The sequence below is a fragment of the Seriola lalandi genome, unplaced genomic scaffold (assembly GCF_002814215.2).
Source record: "Seriola lalandi dorsalis isolate HSWRI2012SDOR001 ecotype SW California unplaced genomic scaffold, Sedor1 jcf7180002054609, whole genome shotgun sequence".
In the NCBI taxonomy this organism is placed as follows: domain Eukaryota; kingdom Metazoa; phylum Chordata; class Actinopteri; order Carangiformes; family Carangidae; genus Seriola; species Seriola lalandi.
The window spans coordinates 1643243-1661584 of record NW_019525162.1 but is presented as its reverse complement, the minus strand read 5'-3'; the positions used below and the strand labels follow the sequence as shown (position 1 = coordinate 1661584).

The following is an 18342-nucleotide window of genomic DNA, read 5'->3' as shown; positions in this document are numbered from 1 at the left end:
TCTTCAGCATTCTTACTCAGACTTAACAAAAAGGAAGTCATAAAAATGTTCTGAGTTTGAGTTTATAAAGGCAGAGCAACCTGCACTTCCATGAATTGGTTGTGTTCAAAATGTTATTAGATGTAATTTATTGCCTACCAGTACTTGCATAGTAAAAATGAACAAAATTGTTGGCTCTGTGTGCAGGTCAACATACTCAGAATTCACAAAATGTCTGCGTTGTCTAATCCCCCAACACACAACACAGCCACTCTGTATCTCTCTTATGTATAAATAGGCACTATCTGTTATTATTGCATTAACTGCACCCCCCCCGCCCCCCCCCCCCCCCCACCCAGAGTTGAACTGTAGGCATCCAAAACAAAAGCCACTACTGATTACATGAAGCAGAGTGTCGTATGACTGATCCATTATTTTCAAAAGTGAGCAGCTGTCTCTCCTTTCTATGTGACTGAAACATAATGTACCTGTGATTTGTGTGGAGTTGACCGACACATAATTTTTTACAAAGGATCATCAACTTTGGACAGAAGAGTTACAGATACACTTTGAATTGTAATTTCACAACAGAGGTGTGAATGTGAAGTTGAAGGCACACTGTATCTAAAACAAATTGACTATAAGATATTTACACAGCCAATGCAACTGATATTTACATAAAAATATTCTTAAGGCAAAACTTCTGCAGAGTCATTATGTAGCAGGTACGGCGCAATGCTTCGCTTCATTCAGAGTAGGGCTTTGGTGTATTACAATACTTCATTACTGGGTCATAACCTTTTTAGGTTCTGCATAATGGAGACTTCATTAACACCCCTGTCAAAATACACATCAAACCACAGTCACTTAATCAATCAATCCTCTACAACAAGAATTGTATATCCACTTCTGCAGTTCAAGTCACTCTTTGGCAGTTCTTTCTGAAATCCACCAGGTGTCTCCCTTCATCTACAGCAGTGTTAGTAGGAGGCGGTGGTGATGGAAGAGGAGCAGCCAGGCTCAATGTGCTTCAGGTGGCAGGAGTGGCAGAGAAGGTGGCCGTTCAGAGGGTAGCACCGGTGACCCTCCTCGTCGTTCAGTTCCAGCTTACAGTCCTAAAAAACACAGAGGATGAAAAGGATGAGAGGGACGCCTCCACTGAAAGAGCCTGAACACACAGAAAAGAGGATAATCGGTCTCACCTCTGCTCTGTATTGACCTCATTTCCAACCACTGAAAGATTGGACAGCAGTAATTGCCTCAGAATTGTACAAATACAGGCATTTACAAGAGGTTTATCTCTATACTTACGAAGAGATTTAAACTTCTCAACATTAGTACATCTCTAGATCAAAGATTCCTTTATCTGTCTTATGGCCTTCAGTTTCAAGAAACGTACAGATGCTCCTCTTTGAACCACTTGAAATATGAACAAAAACCCACTCAGAGGGCACAGCCTATCAATAGTTAAACTCTACTTTAACAGGGAGCCGCTCCTCACAGCCCACTGATTTTTATTTACATGAAGTGGAAGAACAGCAGCTGTCAATCAGTCTTTGGCAAAAAAAAAAAAAAAAGACGAGGCACTTCAGTAAAATGATGAGATAGTGATGATGAGGTGTCGCATACCTGCTCTCCTCAGCAGTACGTAATTATCTCCAAGACTGTAATTAAGATTGGGGATCTACTCATTATCATTTCTCTTAATGAGCCATTTAGAGGGTCCCTAGCGCAGTGCCAGTAAGCATGCATGTTTCTACCCACCTCACAGTGATAACATTCCACGTGATAGTCTTTGTCCATGGATACAACTCGAATGGTTTCATCAGACCCCTGGAAAGAAATTCAGACAGACAAACGCAACTGAAGTCAGTCTCGCCAGGAGCCACTCCACTGTCTGATTCTGTTCAACTTCTCAGTGTGACAAAAGCTTCAAAACATCACACAGCACACTTGTGTAAGCCAAGAGCTGAGTGTTCTGTACTTTAAAATATTCTTCTGCATTACAGTCATCCCTTTAAGCGTGGAGTCATTCTGTTGCTGCATTATCAAATAAAGTTTCATTACATTTTTTGAATTTATTGTTGAAAAAAAAAGGAAAGAAAAAGAAACTCAGAACCTTTGTGACAAGAAAAGGACTTATAAATCCTACTGGCTTACTGTAGACACAAAAAATATCACCAGTGGGAGTCAACGCTTGTAGCAAATCATTTACGAAGATCTTGTATCTTAATCTTAACAGAGTGTGCTCTTTGTCCTCCTGATTTTCCATGTCCACACGGAGATAGCAGTCGTTTTTTTTCAGTTATCTTTCTTTGGTTACAATATCACAATATCAGCCTGAGAGGGACCTCCCCGGAACATCTGCACAACGGTATAGACTAAGCCCCTTAGCCCTACAAACACACACGCACGCACGCACACACACGCACGCACGCACGCACGCACGCACGCACGCACGCACGCACGCACGCACGCACACACACACACACACACACACACACACACACACACACACACACACACACACACACACACACAGAGTACCTCTCCTCTACATACCGGCTTCGCTGCTTACCAAAAGGGGAGGGCAAGGGACATTCCAGCAAAGTCGACTCTAATTTTGGACATTTCTTTGCTTTTGCCAGCATGTCCTGTGTGTGTGTAGGAATCATATGTCTCCCTAGAATTGCCCTGTTCTTCCTTTACACCACATCAAATCACAGCACAGAGATATTAGGCCTAACACTGTCCTGACCTGTCGTCTAGTGGGAAATATGGTTGTATTGAACTATCTGCTTTTTCAACAACTAAACCCTGAGTTAGGGTCATAAGTGAATAAAAATGAGGGGATAAAGATTTATAATCTGCTGAGTTCCTGCTAGCCGAAGGTCCACAGGTAAAGGTGAACAGCCTCTAGATGATTCACACCATGAAATTCATGTTGCGCTCCCTCTCAGTGAAACCTCTTTGACAGGGCTTGGGGCTAAAACACTACCACTGACACTGTACACACCATCTCTGTCAGCCTTTGCTCAAATCTGGCTGTTACCCAACTTACCCAAGAGGACCGATCTTCTACCACTAAGGGTATTTTAAGTTTATGCTTAATATCTTAAGTTATCAGGGTCAACTGTGGAATGTAAACTTGTAAACTGAGAAGCATGGCGTTTGTGGCTGGGTAACAGGTTGGTTCACTGACCATGAACCACAACATCCCTGGTTTGGCCCTTTGCTGGACGCCATTCTCCATCTCTCTCTCCTGATTTAATGTCACCTCTCTTCTGTCAGATCACTAAGAAAGGCATGACACATTCTGCTGCTGTAACATGACACAATAACCTTCCCTCCCAGGAGCATACTCACACAAAGTACACAATGGGTATGCGATATGTGGATAATAGTAGTGCTGTAATACTTATCAGAACATTATCTTAACATCAGTGTGCTGCAATAACCACTTAAGCTCTCCAAATCATATGATAAAAACGTAATCCAGACACAAAGCCATAATCATACACATTTCTAAAGATATATATCTTTTTTAAGAATTAAGATCTTAAGCTTTGGTAAATTATACTCATAACTGATTAAGACATGTGATCAACTACTTATCAGAATAATTTAAATAATTCCATTATAACCTAGTCATAAACACAGGCTGATGTTATCTTACCTCTGAGGGCAGGATGGGCTGGTTACAGGCTGCACATTTAGGTGCCAGGACCCTGGGAGAGTGAGATGGAGAAAGAGACAATTTTTTAAAATAAATTTGTTTAATCTGCATATAAATAATTGATTCATCATTAATGTACTGAATTCAAATTCAATCTAACCAAAGACTATAAAGGTTAGAGTTCATAGCTGATGTCCCTCTCTCAACCTTTAAACCCATTTGCCCTCCTCCTCTTTCTCTCCTGACTAACTCGATTCAAGATCCTGATTCGACTCAGGAGATGCCAGGTTTGCAGATGTGCTGGCTTTCCATCACACACGTGATTCCCCAAATCCAAAAAGGAGTAGAAAAACAAAAAGCAAAATGAATTCATTATTTCCACACACATGGCTGGCACCTGGATGTCTGAGGAAATAACAAAGGGCCTCTCAGTGTGGTTGGGCATGACTGTGGCTAAAAGTCAAACACATACTGTATACACAATAAGGTTTGTCTGATTTAATCAACGTAGAGAACATGTGGGAGCTGCCAGACGGCGATCAGCCATGTGCTCGGGTGTGCGGTACATGCTGTCCCAGCAGAGAGAAGAACGGCTGCAACTGTAGAACCGCTGAGGCACTACAGGTGCTACTGTTGATGATTCGCAGTTAAGCACAGTCTCTAAAAGTGTGTAACAGGCGCAACATCGATTTTCCTCACACACACAAAACCTTGATTTTTCATTCAGACATTAGAGGCTCTGTATTTTTCCTTTCAGAGCATGTTACTGTTGAGTTTAGACGAAAGGAGCTGTGGCCGCACGCCACTCTTCACACCTCTAACTGGACAGTGATCCTTTCTCCCTCCCCCTGACTCTGCTTTGATCCCTGACTACACTTCTCATGTGTCTGCCACACGTGTCAGAGAAAACCTCTGTCAGCCGGCGCAGACCTTCTCAACCTGATCCTGCAATAGCAAGGGAAAGCTGACGGGCTGTGCTGTGATTTAACTTGGAATATGAAACTAAAGACTTTTTTTCCCAGTGTCATGCTAAACTAATTTAACACAGATAAATTCAGGTCATGCGCTCATGTTACTTTGAACTACTGGATAACAAGTGGCACTCACTTGTGGTAGTCTTTGACACAGTAGATCTTATTTTCAGTGTCCACAGTGAAGGGCACTCCATCAAGGCTCTCATTACAGACGACACAGCGGAAACAGCCAGGGTGGTAGGACTTCCCGAGGGCCTGCAGGATCTACAGAGAAATAAACGAGGGAAGAATATCAGGAAATCCATCCTCTTGTTTCATTCTGCTATTTCACATTTCCTCACTATTTGAATAAAAATAGTCTTTGCCTTTAGATTAGATTAATTTTTAATGATTCCTGTGGGGATATTGAGTCATCACAGCAAACAAGAAAAGGACAAACTTAAAAATAAGAGAGAGCAACCAAGAGCAACAAGTAATCACACCTACCAAATAAAACTGAAAGAAAACCACAGGAATTAAGTAAAAAGAAAAATCTGTATTCTTTGACAGATTTAAGATAGAGGCAAACAGTATGTTGTATGTGACATAAAGGAACATCTACATAACATAAAAACGCTCTCAGTGATCATGCCCAGCAGATTTCTGGTGTGAGATATGGCATGCTAAATTTGCAGATGTGAGGATAAGGCAGCACAGTAAAAGCTGAGGACTCTCCTTCATCCCTGTCTGCTGGATGGAGGTCCTTTAAATGCTGTGACACTTCCTGACTTCATCAAATGCTTTCTGTGTGTCTGTTTTTGTTTTTACCCATGAGACTGTGTGTGTGTGTGTGTGTCTGTGTGTGTGCACGTGTGCATGTGAATGTATGAATATAAGAGAGCAAGAGATGTACATACAGAGCCAACACTTCCTCCTGAGTCTTTATCCAGATGTGCCCACAGAAAGCTCTTTTGGTGAAGTAACACTAAGTTTCTGCTGAGATTACCTGGCTCTAACCCACACACTTGAACACACACACACACACACACACACACACACACACACACACACACACACACACACACACACACACACACAAAAGCACACACAACTGGAGAGAAGTAACAGACACTCACCATGTCCATAATCAGATGTCCACATGCGTTGCACTTGTCCGCAGACTGCTGGAAACCAGAGTACTTTAACAGACAGAGACAAAACGGTGGTGATGTCATTGGAATTTGGTTTTTCAATGGATGACTGAAATCTCTGACTCTGTTTCAAACTGAGCACTGAACAACTCCACTGTGTCTCATAGACATAATCCCAAGTAGCCTATTTGGTTTAGCGTGTAAAATACCTCCTTTAAACAACATAAAATCACCACTTTCCCTCTTTGAGAACAGCATCTCTGTAGATTGTAATTAAAAATAGTAACAACAAACAGACTGTGCGTGGAACTTGTTACAAAAGACAGTGAACAAGGCCTTTAGGATTGACTATGGTATGGTTCTTAAAATTGGCATTTAAATGATACAGTATTTGAATCAGTCAACTCAGCTTCATTATCCGTTATTATGTTTGAGCGGTGTTGGTTTGCAATGGCCACACTAACAGACCAGGCAGAAGAGCAGATGTAATTAACAGCACATAGAGGGAGCAGAGCTGGAGCAAATTAAATTCAGTATAAATTTTGATTTTAATTGAGCAACAGAAAGCTTTCGGTGGAACAGCGATTAGATATGGTTTTATACGGAGAGGGCTCTTGAAGTAAACACAAACAGAGCTACTGAAAGTGTAAATAAGAGGATGAGTTGGGGAAGTACTTGCAGCAAAACAAAGTGTTGTAATAGGATTAAAACACAGTGTTCAGACTGGCTGCAAAATGTGCGCTTTAAATTGAAATTGAAATTGAGAATTAAAATGAAATTGCAACACATTATACCAGGGAGTTTCAACTGTGCTTCATGTACATCCAAAGAAAGTACGTAGAGTCATACTGCACTAGTGTGAATGGCCCGCCTGCCCTCCACCCTATAAACCATAGCAAAGCAGCTTCTCCAGTTACCGACCTCCTTCCAGTCCCACCCAAGGGAGGGAACTGATATCAATCAGCTGCATTAGATGCTAGAAACTGGGCCACAAGGTGAAAGTCTAAATTGTATTTAAGTTGGATGCATTTAAGTAAGTAAGAGACCTTATTGAACCTGATAATGGTGATTTAAAGCAACAATTCCTAGTTAATCACAATTACAGAGAGATCTGTAAAACTTCCTACAACAGAGATATGGATTGGGTGAAGTCACAGCAAAAGTTAGAGGTATACTAAATATTGATTGTGTATTGACCAACTCACCAGAAAGTCTTCTTCACAGAAAACCTTCCCTCCGACGTAGTAGAAAGCCTTCCCTCTCAGCCTTCGACCTGCAGAAACAGACAGAAAAGTCTTATTCTTGAACAATACAAAGCAGGATCTGCACCTGGAACTCTCCAAAACTGCCTGTCAGAAAGAAAAGAAATGTTTTTGTCATTATTGAGATATGATAAGTAGATTAGAACAAGTCAATAATGTGACGTTGAAACGCCTTCATGAAAAATCTTGCAAAATCATGAACCCGGTCTCAGAAAATAGTTACAGCACTAATGCATAAAGACCATGGTGATTAATTACAGCCATTCGAAGGTAATGGACCCTCTTACAATATTCATTATATCCTGCTGAATCCCAAGGAGATAAATCAAATAAACTGATCTATGGTGAGCTAGTGTCTTAATATAATATTACTGGGACACAGAGCAGGCTTCAGTAGTACATGGAACACATCTGGATCAAACACGTGGGGAAAATGCTGATTAAATCCAATTACTAGACAGGTGCAATAGATTAAACACTCTGCTCTGTTGGATTTCATGGCAACCACAGGCCAAGACCTACAACTACCCGCTATTCTTCCTCTTTGTTCCTTTCTGGTGTCTTTCCACATGCTGGATGTGCTTCCTGTCTGTCTGTGTGTTTTAATCATTCTATGGTCTGGATCTGACTTCTTATAGGTAGCTACACACACACACACACACACACACACACACACACACCCACACACACACACACACACACACACACACACACAGCAAAAGCTCCCTACTCACTTCACATATAGCTATTCTTGCCCAGGTCCCACAGGAAGAGGGAACATTCCTCACATTTTCCGAGTGGGGAGGTGAGAGAGGGGAAAGCAGGGAGGAGGCGGTGGGGGTGGGGGGGGGATTAACCTTGGTGAACAGGAGCCCTCTTTATCTCCCATCTCACGCTCTGTTTACCTGATTGCTTGTATCCAAATAGACACATGCAAAAAAGTAGCCACTAAGAAACACAGCTCATGTTATTTTATTCTTAAGACAGCAGAGAGCTCTCACTATTAAGCCATAAAGGGCAATGTTGCAAGTTGTTGAGCAGCATTGAACCACTGGATTTTTTTTTGGTAGGGATTTTTGTCTCCATGTGATAAACTACTTAGATTTGTTGGGTATTTAATTTGCTGGATTTAACAAAAACAAGCATACAGAGTGAAGAAAATGACTATACTCGTGTAATAAGGAGAACAAAGAGCTCAGTCAAACAGATTGACCTGTCTTCTCTGTTCTAACACCCCTACTGCTGTCTTTAAATCACTAGACAATAAATTGATGACCATATTTGACTGTCTGGAGGTGTAAAATAAAGAAATAAACTCCTTTTCTCTGAATTATATGGAGATAACAACAAAGAAAAAAACAAAAAAAGAAACCCCATGATTCATCCTTTTAAATAAATGTCACATGAAAGTCTCTGAACCAGTTATTCACAATTACATTATCTCACATTAATAGAATAATAATGGTCACATAGCAACCAAGGCTTGCAAATACCTCAGGAGGAGACAAGTTATTTTGATCAGGCCGAGGTGTTGAACTGGCCTTGGGTAATTACAGGCAGTCAGTGTTGGAACTGTGTCCCTTAAGGAAAAAGGGAAGGAATGAAGGGGATGAAAGTGAGATATGGGCCATTCCTCTTCTTTCCATTCGTGTCTTTTTTTCCCAGTGAGTCACAGAGGGAAAGCTCTGAGCTTTGCAGAAAGATAAGAGCTTAATTAAAGTCAGGAGTCAGGACTAACTGTTTGAAAAGCACCAGAACAATGTGTGACTATTGCACTTTCATAAAAATGTAAAATACCTGAGGGACAGACCAAAACACACAGCCATTTTCTAATTAAAACATTCTATGGATTCCCCTGTGTAATCCCATTCAGAAAATAAGCAATTCACAATGACCCTGCCATGACTTCCTAATCGAGCCTTGACCCTGTTCTTTCCTGCGTGTAAATTAGTCAAGTGAGACATCTCAGCAAAAGAGCTTTTATACCAATTTCCTATTTGTACACTGTATACTCTGACATTTAATCTCAAGACAATTAATGCCCTGCTAAAGATATGTATGTACGTTTAATTGACAAAGTGAAAAACCTCTGTGTATATAGAGGAATTCTTTCTGGTAGTCTGAATTCTCTTTGACTGTGAACAGCACCTGGGACGTCTGGTCAAGGCCCTGACATTCTACCCACCAGATGTTAACATACCAGTGGATTCAGAACCAATCAGATCCTTGTTTGTATTCTCCAAAGACTGCAGACTGGCTGGGATAAGAGGCTGATATTATGAAAGCAGAAACTGAGATGGAGACTGTATACCAAACCTCTTGCTTGTATTGCTGCTGTATGAAAAAAATACCTCAAACACTTAATGTAATTACCATACAGCTGTAAAGCCATTTGCACCTGCAATTCATTTTACATATAAATATACTGGAAGCAAATTGGGGAGAGAATCTTTCTTTTTCCTGCTATGTCCCTCATTTCAGAGATTTGTTGACTACTGAGTAACCCAATCCCCACATCTCCAACTTGAATTGGGTTGTACCGTTAACTGTTTGTAAACAGTCAATGATTAGCCGGGAAGGAAGCCCCCCTACAGCGAAGTGCTGAATCCCAGACACGCCGCCTGAACTCCCCTAGCCAAGAGGAATGTATCCTGCCTCTCAGTCACCTTGGGGGAACTGGTTGAGTCAAGGCATGGAAGGAAGTTCACAGTCATAAAGACTTGTTATGAAACTCATCCAAGCGTTTTGGAGGAAGATAAAAAGGGATGCTTAATGTTAAAGCACTGAATATTTGACTGCATCATGTTGTTTACTGTGTGGGTACAAGCATGAGTGCATGTGAACCTGTATGTGTCAGTGTGCCCCTGCACGCTGTGGGTTGTGTGCTACCACTGAATGGTCTCGCTATCCCATACTGTACTCCCGTCTTATTGCGCCCAGCTGACATAACAGCACCCAGTGTGCTCCTGGTGCCCGACCTACAGAGGGGCCCCTATGCCTGCATTCCTCCCCAGCTGAGATGCTTTTCCCTGGGGCCACTCACAGCAAACACAACCCTTATGCCCTCACATGGAGCAAGGTATGAGAGGCATGTGGTGTGCAGCCCCTCCATCTTCTCCCCTTGTTTAGACATCAGTTTTAATCTGAGCCACAATGTGTCTCCTCTTTCCCATCTCCTCGTACTCACACACACACACACACACACACACACACACACACACACACACACACACACACAGGAAGAAGAGTAAAACAAAACACAGAGATGTTAATCATACATTTGAGGGAAAACCCAGTAAGGTCAAAGGTGCTGCAGAACGAAGGGTCTGAGTAGAGGTCACCACAGTGCCGCAAATTCTCCACATACCCACCATAACTGGGACAGATTTTAATTAGTAAGAGTGGAGAGCCAGGTCATGCTTCAGCTATAGAAATGTACTGCTTTCCAGCCAGGAAGCTACAGGTCAGTCATACATTGGACAGTGCAGACAGGGTGATGAACCTCTGGTGTGATGTCTGATTGGACCTAATTGGTCAGGTAAACTGTCTAAACTGACAAAATGAGACCAAAAACCTGGCCAATGCAGCAATAATTTCCACCAGACAGTTCACTTTGGAGAAGTTAAAATTTTATGTAACGTCACCTGTATTATATTTTGTGTTAGAACAACATCTCTTAGCTGTTCCACCACATGTGTAGTTTGTTTTAATGTACTCATTCTTTCTTAAAAGTTTAAATAGTTTCTGCCTCAGGGAATTACAATACACACAGCAAACAAGTTGTTGCATGCTTTTGTCATTAATGGTGTATTAATGGCAAATGAATACATACTGAAGTCCCACCTCACCTATGCATGATCTAGTTTTAAAAGTCAACATTTTTCCGTTTCAAGCTCTGCACAGGATTTGGAGACACTATACACATATCAACTGACTAATGGATAACTCAGGTCTGCAAAAAGTCTTGCTCTGTGTCTTTGTGTGGGCTGGAGGAGTGACTGGCACACCCAGAAACCAAACACCAGCAGTACAGAAGTGTAATCCCTAAATAATTGTGTTTTTGTTCGGGGGCAATGAATGACTGAAAAAGAAGGTACCACTTTCATTTAAGAGGACAGGGTCTTTGGCAGCCCATTAGTCAGGAGCTGACATGAGCTTTGCATGTCAACCGACCGATGAAAAAAGGTGAAAGTGTTTGAATGGACTTAGTGAAGTGTGTATGTGCATGTACTTACTACAGGCACTGCAGGTGAAGCAGCTGTCATGGTAGAGGCTACCCATAGCCTGGCAGGCCTGGTTGGCTCCATACACTGCCTTGTTACATTTGACACAGACTCCTGCAACACAAGACAGGATATCACTGAGACAGAGAAGCCACACATTTAAGTAATCTGTCATTCATTTAGAGTGCATCTATACATTTCATGGACTGACTGCCCGTCAGCACACGAAATGATGTTGTAACACACTATATGAACACATACTGAATCATAGAATAATTATAAGACACAAAGTCTGATACAAAGTTAGATTATTGTAGCAGGATAAAGGAGAATAAAGAGTTGTGGAGGCTCTGATCCAGATTCAACCTGACAAAATCAATGTAGATGGAGAAAAAACATCACAGAAGTCAGGAAAATGAGTAGTGGGATATATCATCGAAGGGGGAAATATATCCCCATTTGCTTATTTGACTTGGCTGAGACACTGAGAAGTCTGTTAATAAAGACTGATAAAAATCATAGTGTTTCTAACCTAACAACACACACAATCCGTGTGGCTTCATATTGAGACATTGGGAGTTTACTTAATATTAATCCATTCACTCATCCAAGCCAAATAGATTTGTAACAGATGCGGAGAGAAAATTAATATTGAGAAAAAAGAAATAGAAATAAAAAGCAGAAAACAATTGAAAGTAAGTGTTCACTTTTCTCATGTGTTGGGTGAAGAAAACCACTTCCTACCTTGAAATGAATTACATAATCCCTCCTTTGACTTTGGACAGCTCATGAACAACACGGGGTTTCCATGTGATCAATACATAACTTTTTTTCTTTTTTTTTATTCTGGAGCTACTTAAGATGAACACTACTGTCCTGACATCATCACATCTTTCATCACTCCTTGTTCCTGTCAATCTCTATCTCCCTGTGAGCATGAACTGTATGACATGGCGTGATATGATAATTGACATACAGACTGTGACAAGTGACAACCGCCATCACTGCTGACCCTAATGGGTAGTCAGCTAGCTGCTAAATCAATCAGATACGGTATGATATTACCATCCAATCAGGAAGTATTAAGGTAAATTTGCAGCAACTGAAGGGTTGACAGCATTACTGGAGGTTGAAAAAATGAGACCATGAGTTTCTATTATGTGTGTGCATATGCATGAGATTATTTGTGTGTGTGTATGTTTTTATAGAAAAACTCCCTAGAGACAGAGAAGTGGAGCTCAGCACAAGAGCCCGGCCCGGCCCAGCCCAGCCCGGCCCAGCCCAGCCCAGCCCTGGTCTTCCTTGAGCACTGACAAAGAAACTTCTGTTTCCACTTTATCCAACACACATCACGCGGCTGCCTCTTCCAAAAACACACACTGTTACATTTTTATAACCTTCTTCAAATGTTTCTCCTCAAAGATGGTCAGTAATACAATATACAATTGGGCTATATATATTTCAGCTAAAGCTCTCCTAACACCACAACAGAGGACACATCATCAGGGGCGCCAATGGCTGGAAAGAAGATTTAGAGATAATAGAGGGATATTATTAGAGAGCAAAAGAATGTAGCTCTTATGTAAGCTATTTTGTTTACATGAAAACACAATAAAGTTGTAATGCCCTCGAATTACTAAAATGAATGTGTGAAAGGTCTTTTTAAATCACGTTATTTCCAAGCTTTTTTTCTGTAAATGTTTCCTGTAAACAGTTCTTGTCTGAGAACAAACAACTTAAGAGGAATGAGATTCTCAGGAAAACAGTATACATACAGTAGAGTACACAGTACTTTTTCAGGATCTGACACTGGGCCAGCAACATTTTTCCTTTAAATTTTTATAGCTTTGATTTGTAAGCCCCATGAGAACAAAAATGCAGTAAAAGTCAATTTTCTCTTCTGAGGCAAAAATTCCTTGTTTTTGCGTTAACCTCCTCGCCTGTTGGGCCACTACAAATTTGCTTTTGGCCAGAGTCCCATATTCCAAAACAATGTGATTATTCCGGGGCCTGGCTGCAAGTGGGGGGAGGGGAAGCAAAACATTGAGCCTAAACTTCACCCCTCCTATCACCCCCCCACCCCCCACCCCTCACCTTTCCCAGCTGTCAAAACTCCCAGTCGATGGCCAAAATGCCACTGAATGAAAACTAAACCCTTGACACACATTATAGCAGCTACTGACTGTTTTCAGTCTTTCAGTTAACCCCAAGACTTCAGATTCATTACACATCCACCAAATGATAAAACATTGACTACAAACATAGGAAACATATGTACATCACTAAAAGTTACTAAAAGTTAGACTAAATTCCATCTATAACGCATCCACCCATGATCTGTAGAAAAACTGTGCATATTACACTCCCATTCAGTGAAATGTGTTTATGCTGTGTCACCTATGGCATCATTTTCTAACTTATACCACAATAGCACATAGTCAGACACCGCACCCTAAAGTGACATAGCATATTAAAATCATACAAATACTGCAGGCCATATATTCATACACACACTGCCACAAAGACATGCATTTGATTATATCACATTCACACACATAAAAGTTAGCCTCCAAAAGCCCGCCAAAGGAGAAGCCAAGAATCCCTGGGAAGAGTTAAGACGAAGCTTTCCACTCCGCAGCCAGATGGGATAAATTAATCCTCCATCTTAACGCAAAACTAAATGCTCCACTGAATGTGTGTGTGTGTGTGTGTGTGTGTGTGTGTGTGAAAGTCAGAGGATGGGGGTGGGGGGGTAAAACACTGGGATGTCCCACCACTTCTTCCCTCTTGGATGAACTTGTCTATAAATCTCACATCCTCTCAGGCTCTTGTGGCCAAGGACAAAGAAACATCGACAAACTTGTCCCTAAATCTCTCTGTTTGTCTACTCATCCATTCAGCTACACCGCAGGCACCTCTAAACTTGTCTGGGACTCCCCTCCCCTTTTCATCTTAAGCCCTCATTTCTAAAATTCTTTGCTCTCTTCCTTCAGACATTCTTCAGTGTTCCCCTGGTGCAGCTGTTTGGCACGGGACTCATTTTCCCAGAACCTCCAGCTGCAGTTATGCCAATCAGCATTGGATGTACAGTTGGGAACTCTGATGGATCCAAGCCCTGTGTGTAAACACAACTCGCTGGATAAGTTAAATACTGCCATGGCAACGGTAGAGACTTTTAAAAGAACATTACATTTAGCCCTGATGCAAAGAAACATTAACTTCCAGTAACCTAACCTTAGTCAAAAATGTACAAATGTAACAACACACTGAAAGTGCTCAAAAGTTTGAAAAGTGTCTTTTTCATATTTTTCTACGCAGAATTATGGAGACACTAAAGTTCTGTGAACAAAGCTTGCCTACACAAGTTTTTTTCTGGCATAAAAGCATGACTCAGAGGATGAGCCATGTTCTGGTGGAAAACTCCTCACAGGAACCGTGTGTGGGTTATGTGCAAACGTGTGTGTGTGTGTGAGAAAAGACATGCACAGTGTTACTTTAAAACCTACACTTCTGCTGATTGCGCACTGTACTCTCCCACAGCTCTGTAATATTCACATCACCGTGCTATTCATGAGCCTTGTCGTGACAGTGACGTACACCAGAACATCTTCCCTTATATACCAATATAAGCACACAGGGGGGCTGAGGAAGGCTGAGAATTACAATTGTGACATTCCAGCAGGAAATTCCTCCTGCGAGGAGGCGAGGGTGGGCTGTGTGTATAAATGTGTGTGTGTGTATGTGTGTGTGTAATGGGGGTGCTTTGTGGCTTCAAACAAGACATCGCCAACCTTGCGTTCTCTCCCCTCCCACTATCTTTCATTCGTGAAGTGGGACATCCCGTTTTCATGAATGGCCTTGGCTCCAAACACCTGGCCGACACGTGAGCACCAGCCTTCTCTCCAACAAAAACACACTCCCGGCAGGATACAGTATATCTTCCCTATTTAGTGCATCTGCATCTGATGCCACAACAAAGCATGTACATTTTTCCATGTTGCATTAATTTCCTGATAGAGCCTCTATAGTGAACACGGAGCAGCTGAAGTACAACAGGCACTAACAAGAGTGATAGTACTCTGCTGATGCTGGGCAGCATTGGTTACCCTTCCCTAATGTGCCCTCAAATCCAGAACTCACAGTCACAGTTGATGTTACTAATTACCATTTTCATTGTGGCATGTGTTCATCACATGCACAAGCATGCATGGCATGCTCACAAAAAGAGTAATGGGAAATGTGCAAGCACAGGTCTGCAGTAATTACGTCATATGGGAAACAGTGAATGCGACTGTCAGTCACTTGACAGTGGAAGGGATATTAAAACAATCACAGACTAAATGGAGCACCGACCCTGACAGAAGTGATCAAGATCTAGCTAATGACTTAAGTCATCAATGTTGACTCAATAGTAACCCATTACATCTGTTACTTCTGTGAGGAGATAAAAGGGCAACATTCCTCTTTCTGTCCTCAGCCCCACCTTTTACTGCTCTAGGGTTTGTAGCAACTGCCAGAGGGGCAGACAATGAATCATTTAAAAGACGACATGAAATAAATTAGAAAATTATTCTGTCTGCATTCCACAGAAGAAAAGAGAGAGACCTCCTACAGCTTCTGCCTAATAAATTCAGCTATTTTATCTCCAAAGACCATTGAGAATGCCATCAAACAAAGACATAAGACAACTGGAATGCCCTCCTGATTAAGTCATACATAAATATTGTGTGTCCGTCTCTGTGTAAGGGAAAGATAGAAAAAAGATGACAGAGTGACAGTGTGCATATGTAAATATGAAATCAAAAATAAGTGGATTTATGTTCTGATCTGTGGGTGGGTGGTTCTGTCATTCAATGGGCCTTACAGCTGTGGTCTAACATACAGACAGAAGCCCCCTTGTTGGTAGTCTGAAAAGTCTTACCAAAGTAGTCTGCCTTTGGTTGGGCATCCATCTCTTTTTCCAGGCGTTTAGTGAGAGCTTCTAATTTTATTTCAGCAGCAGAAGGCCCCTGTTCAGGGGGTTGTGTGAGGAGAGGCTGGCAGGTTAGCTGGACAGGCTTGGGGGAACATGGGACTTCAGCTTCAACTCTGGCAACCTGTCCATAGCTAGGTATTTGGCTCTGAACTTGGCCCTGGCTGCTGCTTTTGGAGACATTGCCATGGCTCAAGGTAGCGGATATCACCTGGACTTTGGGTTGAGGTGTCTCAGAAGGTGCAGGCACGATAGGGGAAGCTGGCACAGGACCATTATGGCTAGTAGAGGGTCTTGAAGTTGGAGAAGGTGGTACATAATGGGCTGCAGGCTGTATGGAGGGCTGCTGCACATGGAAATCAGCTCCTCCTGTGAAGGCACTCAGAGGCAGGGCTGGGAGTAGGTCTGGTTTTGCTGATCCAGAAGGCTCTCCAGCCCATCCTATGGCTGGCCCAGCAGAGGAGGGTGGACTCCGGTTTACAGAAGGGGTGACGACCTGACTCTGCTGGGATGGAAGACTGTTGACGGTGGGGGGTGCAGGAAGGCGCTGCGGCTGCTGCTGAGATGCACTGTTGCCTACAGACCCAGGCAAAGATGGGGAAAGCTGGCTCTCTCTGGATGGGGCCCAGGCAGCCGGCTGGCTGACCGGGTGACGAGCATGTGTGGGCGCGCTATGAGACGCGTTTCCTGGGCTGGGGGGAGTAGGGGTGTTGTGCTGGTATGAATGTGGCTCTAAACGCTCCTTATTATCGTAACTGTTTCCGTAGCCATATGCCCTGCCGGCTGGAAGTTCAGACTGGATGCCTGTGTGTTGTTTCTGGCCGTCAAACTGTGCGTACGGACTCCCGGTCGTGGTGCCCGGCACAGGACCAGAGAGTATCGGGGGCTTCGCTGCCGCTTCACCCGGCTGTCTGTAACTATTGATGGGCGGTCTGTCTTTAGTGTAATATGTGCTGTTGTGACCCCCATTCATTCTAATGGCCTGGTTGTTTTTTGCTATCTCCTCTTGCTGTTTCTGCATGTGTATTTTAGTCATTTTGGAAGCAAAAACTCTTCGTGTCTCTTCAAAGTCTGGGTTATTTCCTGCGTCCCTTCTCATTCGAAATAAACCATCTCTGGATGCTTCATACATGTTGAGGTCCTCGATAAACTTACTCGCCTCCAGTCCTAAATCCTCGTATTTATCCATTTTGAAGATACTTTGTGTGTCCGCTTCAATAACGTTAAGTTCCAACCAATTATATTTAAAAGCTAAAGATTAGCTAGCAGTCTGTTAAAAGTGATAACTTCCAGAGTGAATTATTAGCTTACAGTCCAGCAGCTCGCAGTCCTGACAGGAGACAAGCGTCCAGATCCAGAGTGAAACTTTTCTTTGTTATTTCCAACTTTCCCGTCCCTTAAAACGTCCGTGGTGAATAAATAAAAGTTTAAAACTCCGCGTCCTCTTCGGAGAGAAGTGTCCGACCGTCCAGCTCAGCTCTGGCCCGAACAAGCCTCCGTCTGTCTGGTTTTAACTGTGAGCAGATCCCAGATCCGATAGCCTGGACGACCCCACCACAAGCTGCCCCCTCCTCCCGCTTTACAGTCCCAGCGGGGAACCTTCATTCAAAACCTTATACTCCGCACCTCTGTCAAGACAAAACTACTTCAGAGTAGTTAAAATAGCTCATATGTGGTTAACATCGCGACGGTTATCTGATAAAAGTAATTTACTGTTGACGACCAGACCGTGGGATAACCGTTGGAGCACGGACCCGTACGTGGCCACCGGTCGACTCGACGGTTGGGACTGAAAACATGGAACAGTTTGTTTTTAAAGGCGCAGCGCTCAAATTAAGCTACAAGTAAAAGTAGAGGTGATCACACGTTATAAATAACTAGCTGTATGTCTAGTTTAAACTAGCGGAACCTGGGGGCGGAATTTTGTCTATTCTTTCTGTTCCACGACAGCTAAAACCGGACCTTTACATCCTGTGTCATCTTTAATAAAAAATATCGAGAACAAGTTGACTCAGTCGCTTCTCTTTGAATCAGCAAATAAAACTTTAGCGTTTTACTTTTGCTCCATAAAATTAAACGACAGAACTAAGGAGATTTTTCTTTGGCTAGTGGAGGAATCTAACTAA

General features: G+C 42.5%; 1 protein-coding gene across 1 annotated transcript; it reads right to left on the bottom strand.

Annotated features, from left to right (window-relative positions):
* Positions 1-319: 319 nt before the first annotated feature.
* On the bottom strand, positions 320-17986 carry limd1a (LIM domains containing 1a). The gene is made up of 8 exons (XM_023419752.2): positions 16166-17986; positions 11257-11358; positions 6965-7032; positions 5745-5807; positions 4763-4893; positions 3656-3707; positions 1744-1812; positions 320-1094 (listed from the first exon to the last, which is right to left on the bottom strand). The coding sequence occupies exons 1-8, from the start codon at positions 17403-17405 to the stop codon at positions 960-962; spliced, it is 1860 nt and encodes a 619-aa protein (XP_023275520.1). The 5' UTR covers positions 17406-17986; the 3' UTR covers positions 320-959.
* Positions 17987-18342: the final 356 nt, after the last annotated feature.

Bases quoted from the DNA above. Each gene is read 5' to 3' on its own strand.
- limd1a (XM_023419752.2), bottom strand. From the start codon at position 17,405: ATGGATAAATACGAGGATTTAGGACTGGAGGCGAGTAAGTTTATCGAG. The intron at 11,359-16,165 runs GTAAGACTTTTC...CTTGTGTTGCAG, and splicing joins ACCAAAGGCAGACTACTTTG to GAGTCTGTGTCAAATGTAAC. The intron at 1,095-1,743 runs GTGGGTAGAAAC...TGTGTTTTTTAG, and splicing joins TGGAATGTTATCACTGTGAG to GACTGTAAGCTGGAACTGAA.